The sequence below is a fragment of the Lissotriton vulgaris genome, chromosome 7 (assembly GCF_964263255.1).
Source record: "Lissotriton vulgaris chromosome 7, aLisVul1.2, whole genome shotgun sequence".
NCBI classification, from domain to species: domain Eukaryota; kingdom Metazoa; phylum Chordata; class Amphibia; order Caudata; family Salamandridae; genus Lissotriton; species Lissotriton vulgaris.
In genome coordinates this window covers 401949702-401973413 of record NC_141695.1, presented here as the reverse complement: position 1 = coordinate 401973413, position 23712 = coordinate 401949702, and the positions used below count along the sequence as shown (strand labels likewise).

The following is a 23712-nucleotide window of genomic DNA, read 5'->3' as shown; positions in this document are numbered from 1 at the left end:
GCTGTTCTTCTCAGCAATTGTTGTATGGGGAGGGATTGGTCAGAGGCTGAAGGGGGAACAACCCTCTGAAGAAACTGTCAGCCTCAGAGACAAACTAGCTGCTCTCAGTGTGTCCACCTCCTCTCACCACTGCCTCACTCCTCCACTCTTGGGTCAGCACAAAATGGCTGCTGGTCACTGGCCTTATATAGGGTGGCCTGAGACCTGCAGAAGTCTCTAGTCAATTCTAGAAAGTTCCCTAATGTTATCCTATGGACCTGTCCTCCAGTAGTGTCCGTTATGGCAGTTGGTGGACACCATCTTAGGTTTCTGGAGATCCCTAGATTTTCAAGGGGGCTGACTAGGCCTCACAGGTTATGAGGGAAAAATGGCGTCATCGCCAAGGAACACCTAGCCCCCTGACAGCATTAAAAAATTCCTGATGGACATATGTAAAAATAAAAATTGAAACTCTGGGAGGCTAAGGGGGACAAAAATAAATAATAATGGTTAGAGTCTCCCCAGAAGCAGACAGGTCTAACAGTTTCTAATTCTACTTACTTTATTTATTTACATTTCATACAGGGGACAAAACATAGGAGTTACTGTAGATAAAAAGTTAAAAACAGAACAAAAATAACATAACTTAAAATACAGAAAATAAAGCCACCGATCGCACATCAGTTCTGATAGGCCAATAGGTTTGGCTTTATGTGTTAAGGCATGGAAACGCGCGGTTACATGAATGCTAAGTGCATGGTTTAACACATGAAAGGCAGACTTACCGGCTTAGCCAAGATTAGATTGACAGAAAACAGCACAATCCTGCGGTTTCAAAGTCTGTTATTAGGTGTCCCAAGCATAAGCAGCACAAGCTTGTGAAACCACACATGCTATTACCGTGTACTGAGAGAGAGATGTACAAGCCTACAGTACCACAGGCACCATATTTAGGTGATGATACAACATAAACAATTCTAGCTCATTATAAAATACGAATATCTGTGTGCATGCTAATTATAGGGTTCACCTGCAGATGCAAGAAATCTGACAAGTATGTCTGACTCCACATACACTTTGAAAACGAGCATGGAGCAGACTTCCGCCAAAGGCAGAGCCTTGAATAAGTTGAATAAGTTTCCCTCTGTTTTATTATCATAAAAACGCGGAAGAACACATTTTGTGAGTCTATTCAACACGTTCAGTTCCCTTGATATAATTAAGGATGAATCTGGTTTAACATCAAAATTCTGAATCTTTCTTTCTTTATCCGTTTGTTTATTAGTTTCAGATCGAGTATGAGTCTGATTACTCTTTTCAGTCCTTTCTTTTGACCCAGAAAGTGACAGGAATACATTCCTGTCTCCACTGCAAGTTTCTCAAGTAAGGTGTTCACTTCCTTATGAACCAATTATTGAGGATGCCAAAAAGATTTCTTTGGTAGTAGAGAGTTCAATTTAAGTGAATATTCAATACTCATTTGTCTTAAGTGTTATATTTTGCCATTCTTGCGGATCATTTGTGACACTTCCCCATCCCCACCAGAGTGACTAACAGAGAGGAGGGAAATAAGATTTCATAGTTTTTTGGGATGTTTTCCTGCTACCACTGCCCTCCTTTGCCTTTCTAAGGTCTTCTCTGATGGAAAGGTTGCTTGTGTTGGTGCTATTGTGACTACCATTGAGGGGTTTAAACTCTCTGTGGAAAGTACCTCTAGTCATAAGGCTTTTAGTGTCTCCTAACCTCCTTCCTCTTTTCAAGACCTATTATCTTTAGAGTATTCTTTTAGAGTTCATCTGGGCCGTCTCATCATCTGCCTACAATCCGAATAGTGAATTGCAAGTGAATGAAAGGCTGAGAATCCTCTGTGGGGCTTCTAGTTTTCAACCATTCGCTCATGGAAGATTTCCAGTTTTCCAGTGACTCTCTGCAAAGAGCTCCAGAGCGATCTGTCATAGGGTCGTAGCAAGACAATAACACTTGCTGTTTTCATGCTTGTCAGTAAGTGGGTGGTCTATGCACTCCGTGAGAGCAAAGCCACAGAAATAGATAGAGACTTATCTAGAGCTCCAAAAAAATTGTTGCAATCATCTATAACGGAGAAACCAACTGAAAAGCCCAGATCCTCAGGTCAACAAGTGTCTTTTTTGTCCCGGTCACGGACTTAGAACATCCGCCAAACAGGACAGTTCAAAAAGAAAACCAAAAACAAGGAGAGGACAGAGAAAAGGAAAAAGAGAAAAGCAAGAAAGGACGGAGGAGTCAAGGGAAACCCTCATAATTAATATCTCATCGTATAATTTGTCATCTAAGGAGAAGGAGATTCTGAATAAAGGCATCACTTTTGTACCAACATATTCAGGCTACAGTTTTGAGAATGACATCTCTGTTTATTAATTCATGAGGACACTAAGAGTAAGGAACTTTTATGAAAACGTGGTTCCATCACAAGAAACCCAAAGACCAGAGCGTTGACGGTTCATACCAAGAGCACACTTGAAGCTCCCGTTTCGCATAAAACATTAGATTTGTTTGAATCACTCGTGTTGAAAGACCTAAAAAAATTGAATTATAAAAAGAACAGCAGGATGCCCAGCAACGTGAGTAGAATTGACAAAAGCATTCTGACACAACTAGCGAGCAGACAAGAACTTTCTTTTCAGATAGCTGATAAGGGTGGCGCTCTTGTTCTTATGGATACGGAATTTTATAATACTAAAGTCAACCTACATGTAGAAGATACCAATACTTATATGCCATTGGAGCAAGACCCTATAATGGAGATATTGAGACTTCTTCAACGACTAGTCAATAAAACACTTGATATGGATTTCAGAGGACATGGCTACATTCCTTATAACTAAATTTCCACGAAGACCAAAACTTTACATGTTGCCTAAAGTCCACAAGAGCTTGGAACCCCCCCCCCCCCCCCCCCCCGTTCTGACCTATTGTGTCGGGATGTGGCTCACTCTTTGAACCAGCTGGCAAAATAATAGACCACTGTCTACAACCACTGATCCAAGAATGGCACATATACATTCAGGATACAGCAGAATTCATTCTCAAATTGGAGAGAATCACTTTATCAACAGAGAAGGAATACTTATTGTGTACCATTGATGTAGTATAATTGTATACATCTATTGCCCACTCCGAAGGATTCGAAGCACAAGAATGGTTACTACTGCAACATCCTGAAATTGAAATGAATCTAATTTTCTTACTTGAACTCACTCACTTTTGTCTTTATCAAAGTAACTTTGAATGGTCAAACAGATTCTTCGTCCAACTGAATGGAACATCTACGGGCTTCGCAGGAGCTCCTACCTACGCCAATACGTTTATGGCGAAGTACGAGGAAGAACATATCTTTCAGAATGGTGATTGGACCGAAGACTTACAGTTTTCCTGCAGATATATTGATGATATCTTTAATATTGGGTCAGGCACGGAGACCAAACTTATTCAAAATATCAACTGTTTGAACACTAAGAATCCGAGGATACAGTTCACATATTCATTGAACAGAAATAAAATAGCATTTTTGGAATACATAACCATCAACTGACCGCAGTTTTCACCCGCAAAGCCTTCTGAACAATTTACCATATTCTCGTTTTTTGAGACTGAGACGCATAGTTTCAGAAGAAGAAGACAGTCTTGGCAATATTCTTGAAATCAAAGCAAAATATGAAAGACATGGGTACTCCATTAAACTACTTGAAGAATCAGCAACACGGGCATTGAAACAAAATCGTCACACCCTGTTGATGAAAAAGGATAAAGTAGAAACTAAAAGGAATGTTTTGTCTCAAAATTTTCAATCAACTCACAAAAAATGAGGAATATCATCAACAAGAGATGGGAACTTTAACAAACAGAACCAGATTTTCTGCATATTCACTCAGAGCGACCATTGTTTGCATAAACAAGAACCAAGATTTTAAAAGAACTGTTAAGCAGTAGAAGATCATTGAAAAAATGTGAAACAGATGGTATGCGACGATGCACAAATTGTGTACATTGCAACAATTTTACCCAGGGTAACATTATTTCCCACCTGCATACTGGTGAAAAGATTAAATTACGCTATAAAGGAGATTGCAACACAAACAATGTCGTTTACGCAATAAAGTGTCCATGTTGATTACTCTACGTGGGCAAAACAGAAAAAATAATTAAAACGCAGATTTCTGAACATAAGAGTAGATTCCGCAATAAGGTGATTACTTCTGCATTAGCTTCACACTGGTTAGACAAACACCACACAATAGCACAGCTGAGATTTCAAATAATAGAGACAGTTATTGATAAAGTTGGTTTTGATATTAATAAAAAATTTCTCCAGAGGAGACATTCTGGATTAAGCGTTTGGTACAATGACTCCCAGGGGTCTTAATGACCGTATGGAAATGAGTTGTTTACTGTGAATTAATGTATGATGTATCTGTATTTGTATATTGACAACCAGTGTACATGACAACAGTGTTTGTAGGATAAACATAAACATACTGTGATCCTAACACGTATATATTTGTCACTTTCTTTCTGCTTCTGCACATCACACTTTTTACTTTTAATCGTTTAACTGTTTTGTCACAGTTTATTTTTACTGTGGTATATTCATAAATTAGAGTCAAAGTGGTTAGATTTGATATTATCTTTGAGGCACTTAATAATTGATGAATTTCTACTTAGGTATCACGCTGGCACTGAGTCTTTTGCCGAACGTTGTAGTCTATAGCCGATAACGCATAGGAACCAATCGCAGGAGAGTGTTTTAAAAGCGTAGTCCAGTCATGTAGACATGCACGTTTCACTGTCACATGACCGGGATATCGGAGACGAACAAGGCGTTCATGGCGCCTGTTTAAGAACTTGTTGCATTCGAGCATTACGGTATGTGCAGTTGTGGTATTTAACTATTAGAGGTAGTTACGCACGAAAGCACAGCTCTTGTTACAGATCCTTGGTTTCTTTTTTCTTCAGGAGTTAACATCGGACGAATATATTTATAACGACTCGTGTATTCCGAAGTGAGAGCTAGTGCTCATTAATTACGGTACATGAGGGCATTTCATTGACATAGTACATAGTAGAGGATATGGCCATTTGAACTTTGATCTTACAGTTTGTGCTTCGGTTTATACAGTTAGGTGGTGAGATATCAGCATTAAACTTGGACAGTGAGTGCAATTATGAGCATGTACAAATTCACGCTGAATTGCACACAATGGAGATGGTTGGTTGATATGTATGTTTTCTTTACTAAACAGAATATTGGTGGATTGAACCATTTGTTTTACACCCGGTGGGTGTTTTTAACCTACATTTCAGAGTAAGTTGTATTTATGAAGGTTTTGCACACTTTTTTTTGCACAGGTGGTGGTTTTTCTTACGCTGTTTTTCATATCCATGAACACATAACACAGCTGGTTTTTTCAGCAAGCATGCATTACTTATATTGAAGTGATGACTTTAAATTGAGTCGCATTGAGTCATAGAAATGTAAAGTTGAACTTATAGATCTCCTAAAGTGCTGAATTAATTGTTTTATTTCTGATTATGTTTTGATATACAGTGTTTCTCCTGATGAAGGAACAATGACAAGTCCTGAAATGCATTGGGCTATCAACTTCTGCATTGTTTAAAGAATAAAACTGTATTTCGTTACGCTGTTTACTTGAAAATTACGTATATTAATGTTTTTTGTAAACATTAAGGTGAATTGAGTATTAAATAAGTCAATTCTTTCTTTAAGAATAAAAAGAACTGAATGGTAATTGTGTTTAAAGTTTAATGTTAACAGTTTGTAAATCTTTAATAGTAGTGTGTGCCTGAGTCTAGCTGGCAGTTTAGCAGGCTAGCCACCACCCACGTTTTCATGCCTGTGGTAGCAGTGCCACACCTTTCCTTTATGAGTCAGCATGCTCTTCTTACTTGGGGAACAGTGGAAGAAGGTGCAACTGCATGCGATTTCCTCATGGCAGACACTAAGATCAAATACAGAGGTGACATAATAGGGAATAGAGGCTCCTGATCCGGAACTTTATATCTTTTCACCAGTTGGTTCCAAAAGACACTGAACTAAAGGCAATAGAGGTCTAGCTGATGCCCTGTGATGAAATGTCCCAAAGATTACCAGTGTAGAAGTGGTAGTTGTTTGCTTAGGGATGTCAAGCTTTTCTGCTCTCCTTACTAATATACTTCATTGAAGGTATTAATGTCATCAATAGGCGATACTCTTGCTGAATGTGAATCAGATAAAGTCAAGAATAATTTTTGATGGAGGAATAATCTTAAGTACAAAATGATTTTGAAGGGGAGTGACCATGTTTCCCATGAGTTCTGAACTTGACCTCTCACTATGTTGTCTAGGGCACGCTGTAGGACAACGAGAGCTCATAGGTAGAGCGGTCGACCTGAAAGCTGGGGAACCGCGTTAGAGTCTCGGCAGCAACTCTAAATATCCTGTGATTCTGGGCAAATCACTTAATCTCCCCGTGCCTAACAAAAATGAATGTGTCCTTCTGTAACGAAACTGGTGCTATGTAAAGCGCTCAGATAACCGATGTCTCGAGTCTAGTTTGAGCTATATAAACTCTAAAAAAATAAATGTAAAGCATGTTCTTCTCCTTTTCAAAGAATTTTATTAGGAGCAGGCCTATGCAGCGTGGGTGTTACTTGAGGGCCCACTAGTGAGTTTGGTCATTGTGGGGACCTCAAAGCTACTGAAGTAGTGGGTGGTGTCCACGGAAATGTAGTGAGACTGGACTCCGTGGCTAAGGAGTAGGTGAGAGACTAACCACGACGTGACATCAATGGTTAGAAGAGAGTACACCCTGGAATTTTAAAAATCAGAAGACAATGGTAATCTTCTCCTTTTTAGGTCTCGCCTTCGCAGCGAGCAAGCGCTGCAAAGGCAAATGACCTTTTGCCGTCGCTTTGGCTTTTCAGCCAAGCACGTGCACACGTTCCATTGCCTTCAATGGCAACGCGTGCACGTCAGGAGATTCACTTGCGGGAGCACGTGGCCCATCGGGTCGCAAATATAGCTCCCGCGAGTGAATCGCGCCCCCTCTCCCCCGAAGCACCGTTACCGACCGAATTAGGCTTTTCTGATGTAGGTGGCCAAATTGTAGGATTCGGTAATTTACCGAATTGGTAACTTAAGAATCAGCGTCAAGTTCTGGTCCCCGCATGTCAACCAGGATGAATACACAGAAAGTGCAAAGATGGCCTGGCAAAAAACTGTACCTGCTTTCAACCACACACATTGTGAGGAAAGTTTCAAAATTGAGCACAGTGTAGATTAACATGGACTGGGTGTAAAGCACAGGAGGTGGAAAAGGCTGGGGAGACACAAAGAAGCTACAGTGAAATACCCATTTGAAACACTAATTCTTCATAAAAATGTTAATATATACATTTTATAAATTGTTAGAAAAGCAAGGGGGGGGGCACTGCCAGGGTTAGGATACCGCCCTGTGTGAGAGTGCGCTCTACAAATCTGCATAACATAACGGTAAAATGGGAGAGACCCTTCCCTTTCTGACTCACAGGTAAATAGTTCTCATTGAGTTTGCGTTAAAAGTTTTGCGTATAATTTGTAAACAATTGTCATATATACATGTATTATCACTATTTTATGTTCTCACTATTTTAATTTTACTCTATCTACTCAGCCATTTTGCCTATTTACCCCGACCAGGCTTTGAATCATATTAATATGTTCTGGTTAGCATTTCTTTATTAGGGCTTTGATTCCATTTTCATGTCCTAACATACACATTCAGCTGTCACTGTGGAACCCCAGCTGGTTCTTGATGAGATTAGCTTCCCAATGGACTGCAGCAAAGAGCTTTCGAGACAAGTCATTTTGCAACAACCACGAAGCACCCTGAAGTTAGATCATTTATAACCCAAAAAAGAAGAGTAATTTTGAGTTAGAGTACTTTGAGGATGAACCACTGAGAAGCACCCATGCAGTCAGAGAGAAACAACTGATGTGAGAGTCACAAAGAAATGATCAGGTCAAACCTGTCGGGCACTCAAGCAGGATGGTGGTGCTGGGGGAGGCTCTCAGCTGCATCAGGAAACTCTGTGCCAGGATCACCTCTTTGGCATGTTCTTCCTGTGCCCTCATGGTAAGAGCCCCCAGAAGCTCGGCGTTATTAGAGGTGCTGCGGTAGTACAGCATGTGGGCGAGCTCCAATGAGTGTGCCCTGCGTCGTTGGGCGAAGGTCTGGGGAAAAAGGAGTAACACACATGATTAAAAGTTTAATGTTGCTGTACAACGCAACAAATAGCTAAGAACCCAGTATACAGATCTTCACAGGTTTGGATCCATTATATATGTGCTCATATATATGTATATACACATTTTTGTTTATGTTTTCAAGTTTTATATAGTGTGAACAGTGGCGGCTCCTACGCTAAGGCAGAGGAATGTCGTCCCACTGCTCTTACATCAAAGTGAAAGGAAAAATAAGATGTTAATAACAGAAGGTATAGTCATTTATTTTAAGTATCTTGCAGCCAGGTTAGGGTGGGATGGGGCTGGGCTCCCATGACGTTGAGGGAGGAGGAGTGATTGCTACGTCTAAAGTGTGCATGACAGTTTGTCAGGCCTTCTTGTGCAGGCCACAGAGTCATGCACATTTTGCTTGCTCTCCACCAGGCTGTAATGCATAGCCTGGGTGGAGAACATGCACAGGCTCTCAGTCCCTATCTGAGTGCCGAACCACGGCACTCAGACCAATCACAAGGCAGTTGTCATGGTGAAAGCAGCATCGTGATTGGGTTCGGGGAACCTGGGTACTGCTGGGAGCCAGATTAACAACGAGGACAAAGAAGAGGCTGTGGCTGGTAAATGGCGATGAGTAGGTAAGTCTTTTTTTTTCCTAACCCCTCTCCCTCCCAGCCTTTGCTCCCTGCCACCGCTATCTACAAGCCGCCACTGAGCGTGAACTTGGCCCATTAACAATCCCACTCATTTTTACGAGGTGAGACCTCAGTTTACAGGAAAAGCCCACCTTACCCTCAGTTCAGAAAATGTGCACAATAAAAACACACAACTGACTAATTAAGAGGTTTGGCTTTTGTGCAGGCACACATGTAACATTTTAAAAGGCAAAGAAGGAATATTCAACCATATTTGCTAGTGCTTTTGAGCAGTTGTTCTGCAGGTTAGGCAAGCACTTTCAGATAGCTATCATAAAGAAATGCCCAGTGCATGCAAAAACTTACGCAGATTGAAAACAGTCACACAGACAAAGAAGCACAACTGGCATACAACCATGCATCCATCGTTGTCAAGTGTGATATCTTCAGCCAGTCCTAAGATTTTACTCAGAAGTATTTGACATTCTGTTATTTTTAAGTTTATGTTATTTTTTAATTTAATTATTAAATACTTTCATAACAAAAATTACTAAGTACAACCATGTATATATGTAACCTAGTTAATAATGCTAATACATTAATATACTACTTTGCAATCATTCATTCTTGGACTCTTACATCATCTGGTTTAAATTACCCTCATTATTATTGCGTTTTTCGAAGCTATTCCTATTGTCTGCCACAAGTAGGGATACGTTTTGGACTTCGTTGATTTCTCTCAACCAATCGCTAAAGCCCTTTTTCATGCTCAATCTATTGGGTTTCTAGCCATTAACATAGATTAAAGGACTATGAGTATCAGGACTGCCCCAAAACAGTTGCATCAGGTAGCACTTGAATGTTGCTGTTCAGAACAATAAATATTTGAGAAAAAACTATCCTTCCAGTTATAGCCACTAGTATAACCTAGGAAAAATGTTGAGGTTCCTTAGGTAAAACAATGGTTCGTCGGAGCCACGGGCAGACAGCATACTGGTGAGAGAGCAGCTTTGATGTCTGCCACTCTCCCCTCCCATGTAAGGCTCATGGGGCCCCAATTAGGCTATGAACATATTAGGTAGACAAGTTGTACCAATTGGGTATTGTATTAATGCATGTCTAAATGCACATTGTCCTTTGATATTGGTCAGGGCCACCAAGTAAGTTAACCAGGAGTCGTTAGAGGGATCATCTTTCTTGGTCCTGAGGAAAAGCCTAGGAGAAGGCTTGAAACATGTAGTCCTAGGAGAAGTCCACTCGTTATATTGCATATTTCTCATACCTCCATTTTAACAATACCAGCTATAGGAATTATTAAGAAAACAAGTTACTTACCTGTAACTACAGTTATCCAGTATTGGTATCTTTCATAGATTCACATGCCTGAATCATTACCCCGCACCGAGGAAGGAGTCCCACGGTAATAATACATACAATAGCTGTGCCTTAGAATTTTTTTTGTAGTAGGCTGAAAGACTATAGGCTCAACAAGGCCCAAAACTTAGCAGCCTATCTACCTCATTATATAAAAAGAACTGAAAAAGAAGATCCAACCAATCAGCTGTCAGCACCCTCTAGAACCTTCCCAGCAGAGGCAGTTCTCCTCAGATTTTCCCAGCACAAGTGAGAAGTATGTATCCCTAATAAAGAACTGGCCTGCCGGGGAGGAGGGTGGGTGCATGTGAATCTATGAAAGATACCAATACTGGATAACTGTAGTTACAGGTAAGTAACTTGTTTTCTTATCCAGTATTGGGGTATCTTTCATAGAGTCACATGCCTGAATCAGAATAGCAAGCAATAAAACCATATCTGTCGTTTGTGGAAGGTGGGAGACAAAGCGTAATTCTACATATCCTCCAAACAACTGGAAGGCTATAGAGCACTAAAATGTAAATATACATATATGCAGAAAACCTTCTGAAAGGAATAATTATATTCAGATAACATAGTTCGTAGTAAAGACAGCATTTGACAATCAAAACATTACAGTATATCATACATATTCTTTTGACAGCAATATAATGTGAGAGACCTTTTAAAAGTCTAACCTTAATGAAGAAGATGCTGTGCACCGCTTCTCCAACTGCTGTATCATCCTGTGATGCCAACTTCAAGCAGTAATGCTTTGTAAAAGTATGGACACTCTTCCATGTAGCAGCTCGGCAAATGTTCTCCAGCGTGACCCCAGTAAATAAGGCCGACATCATTCTGGTGGAATGTGCTTTAACCTTTCTGACTAAAGGTCTGTTAGCCTTTTAATGACAGAATTGTATTACTGAGGATAAACATCTAGCTATAGTTGCTTTTGTCACTGCTTGTCCTAGCGTGACCTGTCCATAAGCGATAAATATCTGGTTAGATTTTCTTATGTCCTTAGTTTTTTGAAGATAGAACTTTAGACATCGTTTCACATCAAGAGAGTGCAGGGCCTTTTCTGCCAGTGTGACAGGGTCCGGGAAAAAAGTCTTTAACTTTACCGGCTGGTTCATATGAAATTGAAATGGTACCTTAGGAATGAACTTTGGATTGGTTCTTAGGGTTACATAGTCCTTAGAGAAATGTAGGAAAGGCTCTGCAATCGTGAAAGCTTGTATCTCGCTAACTCTCCGGGCTGAAGTGAGAGCTAGTAAAATAGCGACTTTCCAAGTTAGAAACTTTAGTTCAGCTCTGTGAATAGGTTCAAAGGGCCTCTTCATTAATTGGGACAAGACGATATTGAGATCCCATTCAGGAGGTGGAGGTCGGATCGGAGGAAAGGCTCGAATTAATCCCTTGAGAAATTGCTTTATCAATGAGAAAGAGCATAGTGATGGCTTGTTTGAACTTTTTCTGAATCTGGATATAGCGGCCAGATGTACTTTTATAGAAGAGAACACCAGCCCTGCTTTGGCTAGCAACAGCAAGTTAAGAAGTATATCCTCAGGTGGTGCCTGGAGCGGATGAATTTTATTTGCTTCACACCAACTACAGAATCGTCTCCATTTAAAACGTATGTTCTGATGGTACTCTGAGCACGGGCTTGAGATAGAATCTCTCTGCAGTCTGCAGAAATTTTGAGATCCTTAAACTCTAAGAAGTCAGGAGCCAGGCGTGCAAGTGAAGCGATTGAGGATCCGGGTGTAGAATCTGACCTCCTTCCCTTGTCAACATTGAAAGTGTTGGTTTGAGACGAATTGGAGGCTGTTGAGATAGCAGGAGCAGTTCTTGGAACTAATACTGTCTTGGCCAGTGAGGAGCAATGAGGAGAAGAGTGCAATGTTCCCTCTTCATCTTTTGCAGTATCCTCGGTATTAAAGGAATCGGGCAAAAGGCATATGCATAGATTCCAGGACCATTTCATCGACAGGGCATTTCCTTTTGACCCCCGTTGAGGAAACCTGCTGGCGCAGTACAGGCATTTGCTGTTCTGTCGTGTCGCAAACAAATCCAGAGTTGGCGTGCCCCATGTCGGAAAGATCCTGGTCACCTGATCCTGCTCTAGTTCCAATTCGTGGCAACCTGTGAGAGATCTGCTGAGATTGTTGGCTAGAGAGTTTTGAACACCCATCACATGCTCCGCTCTGAGGGTTATGCTGTGTTGTATAACCCACTCCCACATCTCTTGAGCTTTCTGCGAGAGGAGGAGAGATCTCGTACCCCCTTGTTTGTTGATGTAAAACATGCTGGTGGTATTGTCCGTACACACCAGCACTGAGGAATTTGCAATTCTCGGTAGGAACGCCTGCAGAGACAGGAAAATGGCTCTTAACTCTAGACTGTTGATGTGTTTCTGCCGATATTGGTGAGACCATCGACCTTGAATCTGAAGGTCCTGGAGATGACCTCCCCAACCTTCCATAGAAGCGTCCGTGGTCAGGATAAACTCCGGAATGGTTTGGAGAAACGTGAGGCCCGGTGACAGATTGTTTTCTTTTGACCACCATAGAAGAGCTTGTCTCATTCTGGATGTCACCTTTATGCAATCGTCGAAAGAACCTTCTATTTGTCGCCATTGTCGGTGCAATTCTTCTTGCAGCGGCCTCATCCTGAGTCTTGCCAATGGGACTAGACTGATCGCTGACGAGCACATCCCCAGAAGAGAAGCATATGTTCGGACATAAAGTGACTTTTTTGTTGAGATTAGTTTTGCCAGTTTTTGAAGTTTGATCTACTGTTCCTGAGACAAGAATACCTTGCACTGTTGGGTGTCCTGTGACGCTCCCAGAAAGGTTAACACTTGACGGGGCTGCAGTTGAGATTTCTTTGAATGGAGAGTGAGCCCTAGGTTTGAGAATAGACGGAGGGAGCTGTTGACCGCTTGCCTTGCAGCCTGTCTTGATGATCCCTTGAGTAGCCAGTCTTCGAGGAATGGGAAGACTTGTATTCCCTGCGACTTCAGTGCTGCAGAAACTGGGGCTAAACATTTTGTAAATATTCTTGGTGCCGATTTCAGACCGAATGGGAGCACCTTGAATTGAAAGTGGACGCCAGCCACTGTGAATCGCAGGTATTTGGTGAGTGGGCAGTGGCAGGGCCCATAGCTGCTTGTGTGGCGCCAGCGCGCTGACTTTTTAAATTGGTAACGTGTGCTTTTAAAAGCGGACTCTGCTGCATTTTGATTTTAATACATTTTTATTTTGCTGTGTATTTCAACGGAGACTCTGGTGGGGCCAAGTCATTAGCGACTGAGGCTTCCCATCCCCCCCGCACTCCCCAGACTTACCTGGACGCATTCGGGCGGCTGTCTTGTCTTTCCTTCCTCCACGCCTCGTTCCGACAGGGTGGCTAGCACCGTTGAGCAGAGGGCGTGGAGGTGAGAGACAGTCACTTCCGCTGCGCGAGGGGCCGGTTAGCGGTCTAGTGGCTGCGAGGCAGACGGGCTGAGGGCTACAAAAGGCGGATGTCCCCCCGGAAGCGCAGCGGGCGCGACGAAGGCGCGCCGAAGTGTCGCCAAAGTTGAGCCCGTCTGCGTCCGTCCGCGGCCGACTGCGGGCTAGGGCGATAACCCCTGCTCCACACGGTAAATTCTATTGGGACAGGGAGCTGCTCCTTAGCCTGCGTCCGGAGACCACCTACCCGTGTAGGCATGGTTTGACAGCTGAGGACGCGGAATGTGCTCATTGTCGGTTCCGCTTCGTCACCGCATTGCAGGGTACTGGGGAGCAAGCCGCGCTAGTATGTGGCCTTCTTAATGTGAGATCACTGCGGAAGCATAGGCTTGATATATTCGATCAGCTCACGGAAAGACAGTTTGACCTTCTGTTCCTTACGGAAACGTGGCTAGACCAGTTCTCTGATTCGGATATTATCGAGGCTATGCCGGAGAATTACTCTATGGTTAGGCAGGACAGGCCAGTGGGGAAAGGAGGGGGGATTGCGATTATTTTAAAAAAATATCTGGGTTGTCTATTGGAGATGGCCCCAGTCGCAGATAGCGAGGCGGGAGCCTTCACCATAAAAATCAATGGGGGAATGACGATCAAAGGCTTTCTTATATATAGACCCCCGGGGCCTTGCACCAAGTTCAGGGAGAGTTTGTTAGATAACGTGACAGAGGCAGCGTTACGTAGGGATAAATTCCTATTACTGGGAGACTTAAATCTGCACCTGAATAGCCCAGGGGATAAAGGAGTGGAGGAGTTCTGCAGGGACATTCAAGCCCTTCAGCTAGAACTTAAGATCTCAAGCCCCACTCATCGCCAAGGCCATCTTTTGGACCCGATCTTTGCAAATTGGGGAGGGGTTGAGGTCTCTACAGTTGAGCCGATCCCCTGGACAGACCACTTCCTGGTGATATTCTCCATAAACAGCATTAAGGCCATAAAACATATTCAGGCACCCCTGAACTATCTGAGGAGGAAGTGGGCAAAATTCTCCTTGGAGGATTTTAATGAAGCACTGACACGGGAAGGCCAGCCAGGAGGAGAGGACATAGAATCGGCTGATCTTAACCTGAATAGGCGCATTAAAGAGGCGCTAGATCATACTGCACCACTCAGCCGAACATCCACGGGCGGCCGCACGAAGAGAACAGCCCCATGGTTCAATGGAGAACTGCGGCGGACCAAGGCGGAATGTAAGCGAGCGGAAAGATCATGGAGGGTAGCGTATGACAGTCAGGCCAGGAAACTGTTTTTAGAAAAAAGGCGGATACATCACAGGCTGATTAAGAAATGGAAGGCGGCCTTTTACGCAGGAAAAATCCTAGGGGCAAAGAACTCGGCTAAGGAGCTCTTCTGCATTTATAAGTCCTTGACTACTATAGATTCTTCTGCAGACCTGGAGAATTGTTCAACGGAATCATGCGATCGTATCGCCGACTATTTCTCCACTAAGGTTGCAAAGATCTATTCGACCTTCCCTAATCCTCCCTCCACAGGGGTTGAGCTTGATGTAACATCTGGGGGCACGGAGAACCTGGGGCTTCTTACAAATTTCATCACCCCCCCTCCTGAAGAGTTAGTCAGGATATGTCTCTCTGTAAAATCTGGCTCCCCTCTGGATCCGGCGTCCCCTAAACGTTTGGGGGACAGCCTGGAGGTCCTGGAGCCTTATATAAGGCATGCCCTGGATATCTCTTTTAAGTCTGGCATGTTACCTAAGGAGTGGAAACAGGCAGTGGTGCTCCCCCTCCGGAAGAAACCTCACATTAGTTTTGAGGTGTTAGAAAATCTGAGGCCCATCTCTCTCCTGCCTTTTATGTCCAAAGTGGCTGAGAAGGTGGTAAACACCCAAATCATGGAATATGTGGAGGAGGTAGGGTTGCTCCATACTACGCAGTTCGGCTTTAGACCTCGCCATTCGACAGAGTCTGCCCTACTGATGGCAACAGAACATCTGAGACAGGGTGTAGATGAGGGGCAAACGATGGCTTTGATCCTGTTGGACCTCAGCGCGGCGTTCGACACTGTAGCACACTCCACCTTGCTACAGTGTCTGAGCAGAGGTGGCATCGCTAATACTGCGCTCAGGTGGATCCAGGCCTTCTTAACGGGCAGAAGCTTCCAAGTGAGGCAAAGAGACTGCTACTCCAAAGGGGTCCCTTTGGGCCAGGGCGTGCCTCAGGGCTCGTCTCTGAGCCCGACCCTTTTTAATCTGTATGTAGCGCCTGTTGCCTCCATTGTAGAGAGCCATGGCCTCCAAATAGTATCCTATGCCGATGATATGCAGCTGGTCATCTCCCTGTCGCACGCGCCCTGTCTTGCGGGCAGATGGCTTCCGGTCGTGCATGAAAGATCTTGCCGATTGAATGGCTATGAACTGTCTGAAACTTAACGGCAGCAAGACAGAGGTGCTTGTGGTGGGGAGAGACCAGTCTGCTTGGTCGTCGGCTTGGTGGCCATCCTGTCTAGGGCCGACCCCCACCCCCTGTCAGGAGGCAAAAAACCTGGGGGTGTGGTTTGTTGCGGGCCTCACTTTTGGGCCCCAAATCAACCGTGTGGTGGGTATGTGCTTTGGAGTCTTGAAAAGGCTGAGGAAAGTTCTGGAACTGTTGCCCATGGAGGCCCGTAAAACCCTGGTACATGCATTGGTGACCGCAAGGTTGGATTATGCGAACCTGCTGTACCTGGGGGCACCTGGGAAAAGTTTTGGTCGCCTTCAAGTGCTGCAGAATGCGGCAGCACGTCTGATCCTCAGGCTGCCCAAAAGGGCGTCCTCGAGGGAGGCCTTGCAGAAGCTACACTGGCTCCCTGTGAGGAGCAGAGTAGAGTACAAGGCCCTCTGCACCTGCCATCGGATTCTGAATGGCAGGGCACCTCGACCACTGCAGAGCTTGATTGAATCCTATGAACCTGCTCGAGCGCTAAGATCTGCGGGTGGGGGACTGTTGAGAATCCCCAAGGTGAAGAAAGACCGCATGGGAGGCAGATCGTTCAGGTACTTAGCGGCAAATCATTGGAACAAACTTCCGGTGGATCTACGTTTAGAACCGGCAGAAACTAGGTTCCATGCTAAATTAAAAACGTACTTATATGTCAGATAGACTGCCCGCCCTTCAGCTAAACTCCCAGCTTCCGCCTCTCTCACCTTAGCGCTTGGACACGCCGGTGTGCGTAACTCAGCGCTCTACAAATGCCCCTATTATTATTATTGCGGTGCTTGGGGTGTATAGGAATGTGGAAGTAAGCGTCTTCCAGGTACAGAGAAGCCATAAAATCTCCTTCGTTGAGACAATTGAGCTCATCTGCCAACGTTACCATAAGAAAACTCTGTTTCTTCAGGAATTTGTTGACTTTGTGCAGATCCAAAATCGGGCGCCACTCTCCCGACTTCTTTTTTATGAGGAAGAAGCAAGAGTAGAATCATTTTCCTTTTTGCGAAATGGGAACCTTCTCTATTGCATTCTTGCGAAACATGTTTAAGGCTTCCTTGAACAGTAAGTGAAGACGAGGGGGAGGGGGACCCCTGGGCGGGGTTGTAGGTGGTTTCTTTAAGAACTCCAGAGTGTGTCCTTTTTAGGTCTCGTAGGCGTTAGCCGCGCAAAGCGCTGTCTCGTCAGAGACCTATTGTCAGCGAGTCTTCTTTCCAGGAGAGGAGACAGGAGCTGGCCGCACGCTCGGAATTGAGCGGGCCATGCGCACGTGTACGCACTCGCTGTGGCCAGCTCCTGTCTCCTCTCCTGGAAAGCTGTACCACAGAGCCACACCTCCCCCTGCCTATGCATGCGCAAAAACAGAGACACACACACGAGCGCACCTACACACACGCATGCACACACACATACAAAGACCCCCGCCCACCCCGCCACACACACACACAGAGGCACACACACAGCAGCGCACCTACACACACGCACACACACATACAGAGACCCCCCACCTCCCCACAAGTAAAGCCCACTTACCGCCACTCCAGACTTCAGCCGCCATTGCGGGGCTCTCCCTCGGGCATGGGAGCCCCGCGTCACCAACACTGCTTCTCTCCGTGGCACTCCGTGGGCGCGTGCGCGGGCTTCCGAAGACGGAAGTCCCGCCCCACAGAAGGTTTCAGTTTCGAATATATTGTGGGCATCCATAGTATTAATGGTGTCCAGACCTGACACAGAGATGCCATTCACATAATGGTACCCATTATTGAACTATTGTGGTAGTCAAATATAGAGTATTTACCTACATGAAAACTGTACTTTATGGCACAGTTTGTGTTTCTCAATTAAATTTTTTTGTTTGGAGGAAATGAGTTCGTGTCAAAATACATTTAAAGCTGATCCTGCTGAGCCGGGGAGAATTACATCAGTTGTTATTTCATTAATTTCTATCAAAAAAGAGGGAAGAGGATTCAAGGTCCATTCAGTTCCCCTAGTTAGATACTGAATTAATCAAAAGGGAATGGACACTGGTGTCTACTAAACCTTCGGTTAGTCTTTGAAAACCCTCATAGACAGCCTGATTTAGTCGATGCGGTGTATCTTTTATCCGCCCCGTCAGGCGTCATGGTATATTCATAGGGTAGTCAAATAACGTGCGGTATGCCTGCCTCACCTGAGGCTACCTCTGGTCCAGGTAGAAGTGTCCAGAAATAATAGGAAAGGGAAAAATATAAAAACAGTGTGTCACCAAAAAAGAATTTTTAATGAAAAGGTTGGCACTGTTGTTAAAAAATTCGATATATATGTAATCGGGCAACTAGATAACCATATATCTATATATATATATGGATGCGTCAACATGTTTCAGCTCTATGAGCCCAGCCGGGTCTGTAGAGCTTTCGTCAGGACAAAAAGACAAAAATACATACACAGAAGGTACTTACACAACTTGTGTACGTTCCTATAGCTATTATGGAATTTCTTATACAGTCACCTATAATGTGGGAACACAAACCAATACACTATATTATGGTATGTTAAATGCGGTGAGTAGGCATAATACTTTTCTTTAAGCACACAGACTAGAATTACTAGTAAAAGGTATGCACCTAATTGTAGATACATTAATAGTGAGAAGGAAGGAGGGCAGGGGAAAACAGGTTTCAAGTCTCTAAACACAGAGAGGAGGCTACTTGTGCAATTCGTGCTTATTGGTGGGGTAGGAGTGGAATGCTAAGAGTGCAGGGTCCCTGTAGTGACAGACTTCTGTAGTTAGACTACAAATCACTGTGTTGGTGTTATTAATGTCGAGCATCTGTTCTCTCAGAGATGGTTGCACGCACGGATAGAAAAGCGGCAAACATTCTGCGATTAGTATGTAGCACACGGGGAATTTATCTTTGCTGCAAATACGCGCTACGCCTGTAACCAGGGGCAGAGTCAGCACAGGGACTGAAAGCTGGTCCTCGTGGGTAAGAATTGTGTTTGAAGACGACTTTACTCGGGTAAGAAGTCCTACCTATTATATTCTAACCGAGTTGGTAAATTTTTCTAGCAAAGACCACTCCTAGCGACTCTTCACTCCTGTAGAAGCCTCTAAGAACGCCTATTTAGGTATTTTTTCTGAAATTTTGCCGCGTGTGTAAATATGCACTTTATTGGAATTGGCACCCATAGAGCAGCGTAGTAATTGACAACAGTTTTTGAGCACGAACCTGTGACTGTGACACTGACACCGTTTTTTAAACAAGAATCACAACTTTCTTTAAGAGACCTTGCTCTCATTGTGATTTACAATACACTGCTGGGCGCCTGAATACATGCGCGTAACAAGCGTAGCGCGTATTTGCAGCAAAGAAAAATTCCCTGCGTGCTACATACTTTAAAGACTATGCTCTAATCGCAGAATGTTTGCCGCTTTTCTATCCGTGCGTGCAACCATCTCTGAGAGACCTTAATAACCAGAGTGAACCACATCCCGCTGTAAAGCGTGTAATCACAGCCAGGAGATATTCCCCGCTTTGGGACATCTTGCTTTCGATGTAATTAGGAATAGCCTGATGTATTTGACGTTTTGCCACATGCGTGCAAGTACGATATTAACAGGCATCCCCCAGTATCAAGCGCGTAAATGCATAATAACATCCCGCTTTTGTAGAACAGATGCTCGACATTAATAACACCAACGCAGTGATTTTTAGTCTAACTACAGAAGACTGTCACTACAGGGACCCTGCACTCTTAGCAATCCACTCCTACCCCACCAATAAGCACAAATTGCACAAGTAGCCTTCTCTCTGTGTTTAGAGACTTGAAACCTGTTTTCCCCTGCCCTCCTTCCTTCTCACTATTAATGTATCTACAATTAGGTGCATACCTTTTACTAGTAATTCTAGTCTGTGTGCTTTAAGAAAAGTATTATGCCTACTCACCGCATTTAACATACCATAATATAGTGTATTGGTTTGTGTTCCCACATTATAGGTGACTGTATAAGAAATTCCATAATAGCTATAGGAACCTACACAAGTTGTGTAAGTACCTTCTGTGTATGTATTTTTGTCTTTTTGTCCTGACGAAAGCTCTACAGACCCGGCTGGGCTCATAGAGCTGAAACATGTTGACGCATTCATATATATATATATAGATATATGGTAATCTAGTTGCCCGATTACATATATATCGGATTTTTTACCAACAGTGCCAACCTTTTCATTAAAAATTCTTTTTTGGTGACACACTGTTTTTATATTTTTCCCTTTCCTATTATTTCTGGACACTTCTAACTGGACCAGAGGTAGCCTCGGGTGAGGCAGGCATACCGCACGTTATTTGACTACCCTATGAATATGCCATGACGCCTGACGGGGCGGATAAAAGATACACCGCATCGACTAAATCAGGCTGTCTATGAGGGTTTTCAAAGACTAACCGAAGGTTTAGTAGACACCAGTGTCCATTCCCTTTTGATTAATTCAGTTATTTCATTAATGCCACAGAGCACAGGGATTCGTTCTGTTTTTGTAAAGGGAACGGACAGATTCAAACATGCTCTCCGCAAGAGTTATAAAGCGTTCACAGCACGAACTTGAAGGAACAAACAATGAAGCGTATGTACTGGTATCCCCGTGTTCATTGGAAAGCGCAGGATCCTTTTTTGCCCCAAGCTGTGTAGCTAACAAACAGCTCTCTGATACATGGCGTTATGTTCGTTCTCTTGGCAAACATCAACCTGTTAGGCCGGCTTTCTGAGACCATCAGAGCTACAAGCCTGCTTCACTTCGCACTTGCCAACGATTGGGCAATTTCCATCCGCCTCCTGTCGAGTCTGTTCTCACGACGAGGGTCCTCCTGAGAGCTGGGATGAGAGTACGTGCTGGAGAGAGGAGGCGCATTTCATTGACATGAAAAAGAATTAGGCGCAAAACACAAATATTCCTGTGCACACAAGAGCTTCATGAAAAATCACCACTAAAACTGCACATATAAAGGGAAGCCCTCGGCTTATATGGGTCCCTTTTTGCACGACTCGACTGTCCATTCCACCTGTGCCTGCCAACATACCAGCTGCGTAGCCAGGCGCCCTTTTTATTGTTACCTCACTTGTAAGCACGCAGGCATGCCGTACTAGATGTAATCGGGAGGAGTGTACCAAGCTGTACTACAGGACGTTTAAGAGAACCATTAAACCAGGCTTTGTGCTTTTTTCCGTTCAATGTCTCAGGGTCGTCAGCAGGATTGGAGCCATGTCGGTGCCAGGTCTGCGCGTGTACCTAACTGTCCCAAGCCTGTCTCTTTTGGGTCCCTTTTAGGAATAGCAACGGCGGGCACAGGGGGTGAGTGGCAGAAAACGTGAAAAGCCTTGGTGCAAGGTCATCGGTTTAGAGAGAAGAAACGTGACCGCACAGATCCAGCCCCAAGGGGACGCCGAAAGAATGTGTCCCTGTGTATCTAGGGTGCGTTTCCACCAGCTGCCTGGGGCCCGGCGCTGTTTGCTCAGCCTGGCTCTGCTGATAAGCCAGGATTATAACTTGTGCAGGTGCTTTTGACTGGATTAATTATCCCCGCCTCTGAAAACCCAGTAAAAGTGGCGTTTTGTAAACAGCGTTAGAGCTTGCAGATTGCGGGGGCGGGGCAGGGGTGACACGCTTGGGTGACTTTATCGGGAAAGCGTCTCAAGGCTTAAAGGGACTCAGCGAGGGCAAATCTGAGGGCTGACCTAGTGGCGCTCTTTACAGCACAACTATGTAAAACGGAGTCCCGTTGTGAGATGCGACGTGGCTGAGGTGCATCATCAGAGCTGTGTGAATAATAACTGCGTCAGCCCCGTGCGTGAGGTGCATCATCAGAGCTGTGTGAATAATAACAGCTGTGAGCCCGTGCCTGAGGTGCATCATCAGAGCTGTGTGAATAATAACTGTGTCAGCCCCGTGCGTGAGGTGCATCATCAGAGCTGTGTGAATAATAACAGCTGTGAGCAACAGCATACTCTTGCACACGCTCTCACTGTTCACCAATTCAAAGTTTGCTAAAAAATGTATGCAACGCATTGTCATATACAATGCCAATAACTCAAACTTTAATGCTGCAAGACCTATTGCATTGTAAATGCTTGTTTGACTAGGTCGAGGACCCACTGATCCGAAGTAATGTTCCGCCATTGCTGGTAAAAGGCGGAGATCTTCGCACCCACAGGTAGGGGAGGATGTTGGACTGGCATCCGGCAGAGCTCATTGACGTTTGTTGGAATCTCGTCCCTGATTATTTGTTCTTCGTCTTCCTCCCGGACGAGAGAAATTACTGGAGGTAGATTGTCTGTATGAAGATTGGTAATGTGGCTGTTTGTACTGAGATTGGTACTGCCTGTTCTGTTGATTGTGATAATTTCCCCTAGAAGAAAAACCACGACCCCTTGCCCCTCTAAAAGAGCCTCTCTTATATTGCAGGGTACCAAGTGATTTGGCGGTGTCTGTATCCGTCTTGATTGCGAGTAAGGCGTCGTCTATGTGCTTACCAAAGAGCGAATCCCCGTCGTAAGCCATATCCAGGATCTGAGTTTGCACTTACGGTCTGAAGGAGGTAGCTCTGAGCCAGCCCTGTCGTCTGAGCCAGCCCTGTCGTCTGAGGACTGCCGCGCCTGCTAACTGTCTAAAGTTAGTGTTTGCGATGTCTAGGGCACAGTCTATTATTTCTGATGCCGCCTCTCCTTCCAGCACTATTTTACGTGCTTCCTGTTGACGATCTTCTGGTATTAAATCTATGAATTCCGATAGATCCGACCACATCTGTCGGTCATAGCGGGCAAGGATGGCCAAGGAATTTGCTGCTTTAACGGAAGCTGCAGCATTGGCGGAGAACTTTTTTCCTATATGATCAATCTCTTGCCCTTCTTGTCCCGTGGTGTTGAGATTGGAGCGGATGGATTTTTGGACCTCTGTTGAGCAGCTTGAGATATGACAGAGTCTGGACGTGGATGGCCCAGCAGACAAGATGGAGTGTCTGGTGGTGCTCTATATTTTTTCTCATTACGAGGAGGAACTGCAGGAATAGAAGCGGAAGTCTTCATAATCTTAAGACCTTCCTTCCAAATAAAATCTATAATGGGTATAGCCCTGGTGATCTTCCTATACCCCTCTTTGAAGTCATGTAAAAAGCAGTCCGACTGCTCAATAGAAACTGGCAATTGAAATCTTGTAGCAGCCCTTTGCATAATATTATGAAAGCCGCCAATGTCCTCCAGTGGGGAATCCGAGGGTTGCAGCAAAGGAGGTGAAGGCATGGGGATTATGTATTCATCCCAAGGATCTGCAGGTGTGTTGTCATTAGGCAACTCGCCTTCCTCTCTTCCATCTTCATCCGAAGAGGAAGTATCCTGGTCGTCTTGTGGTGTAGGGTCCACAGTGTGTCTTGGTGGCACTATTGTCTTCTTCATCTTCTTCCTGACATTTGATCCGTAATTCTGACGGATGACGTGCAATCCCAAAGGGACCTTCTTCATATTCATCAATCTCATCCGATTCCTCCTCTACATACATTTCCAAAATGTGCGATGGCAG

General features: G+C 44.3%; 1 protein-coding gene across 2 annotated transcripts in view; it reads right to left on the bottom strand.

The window, feature by feature from the left end:
* TMEM143 (transmembrane protein 143) overlaps nucleotides 1-23712 on the bottom strand; it is a 266670-nt gene that overhangs the window by 12770 nt on the left and 230188 nt on the right. For both annotated transcript variants that reach the window (XM_086930357.1, XM_086930356.1), the window contains exon 7: nucleotides 8023-8227. In XM_086930357.1, coding sequence (XP_086786483.1) covers nucleotides 8023-8227 — 205 coding nt within the window. The remainder of the gene's footprint in view (nucleotides 1-8022; nucleotides 8228-23712) is intronic.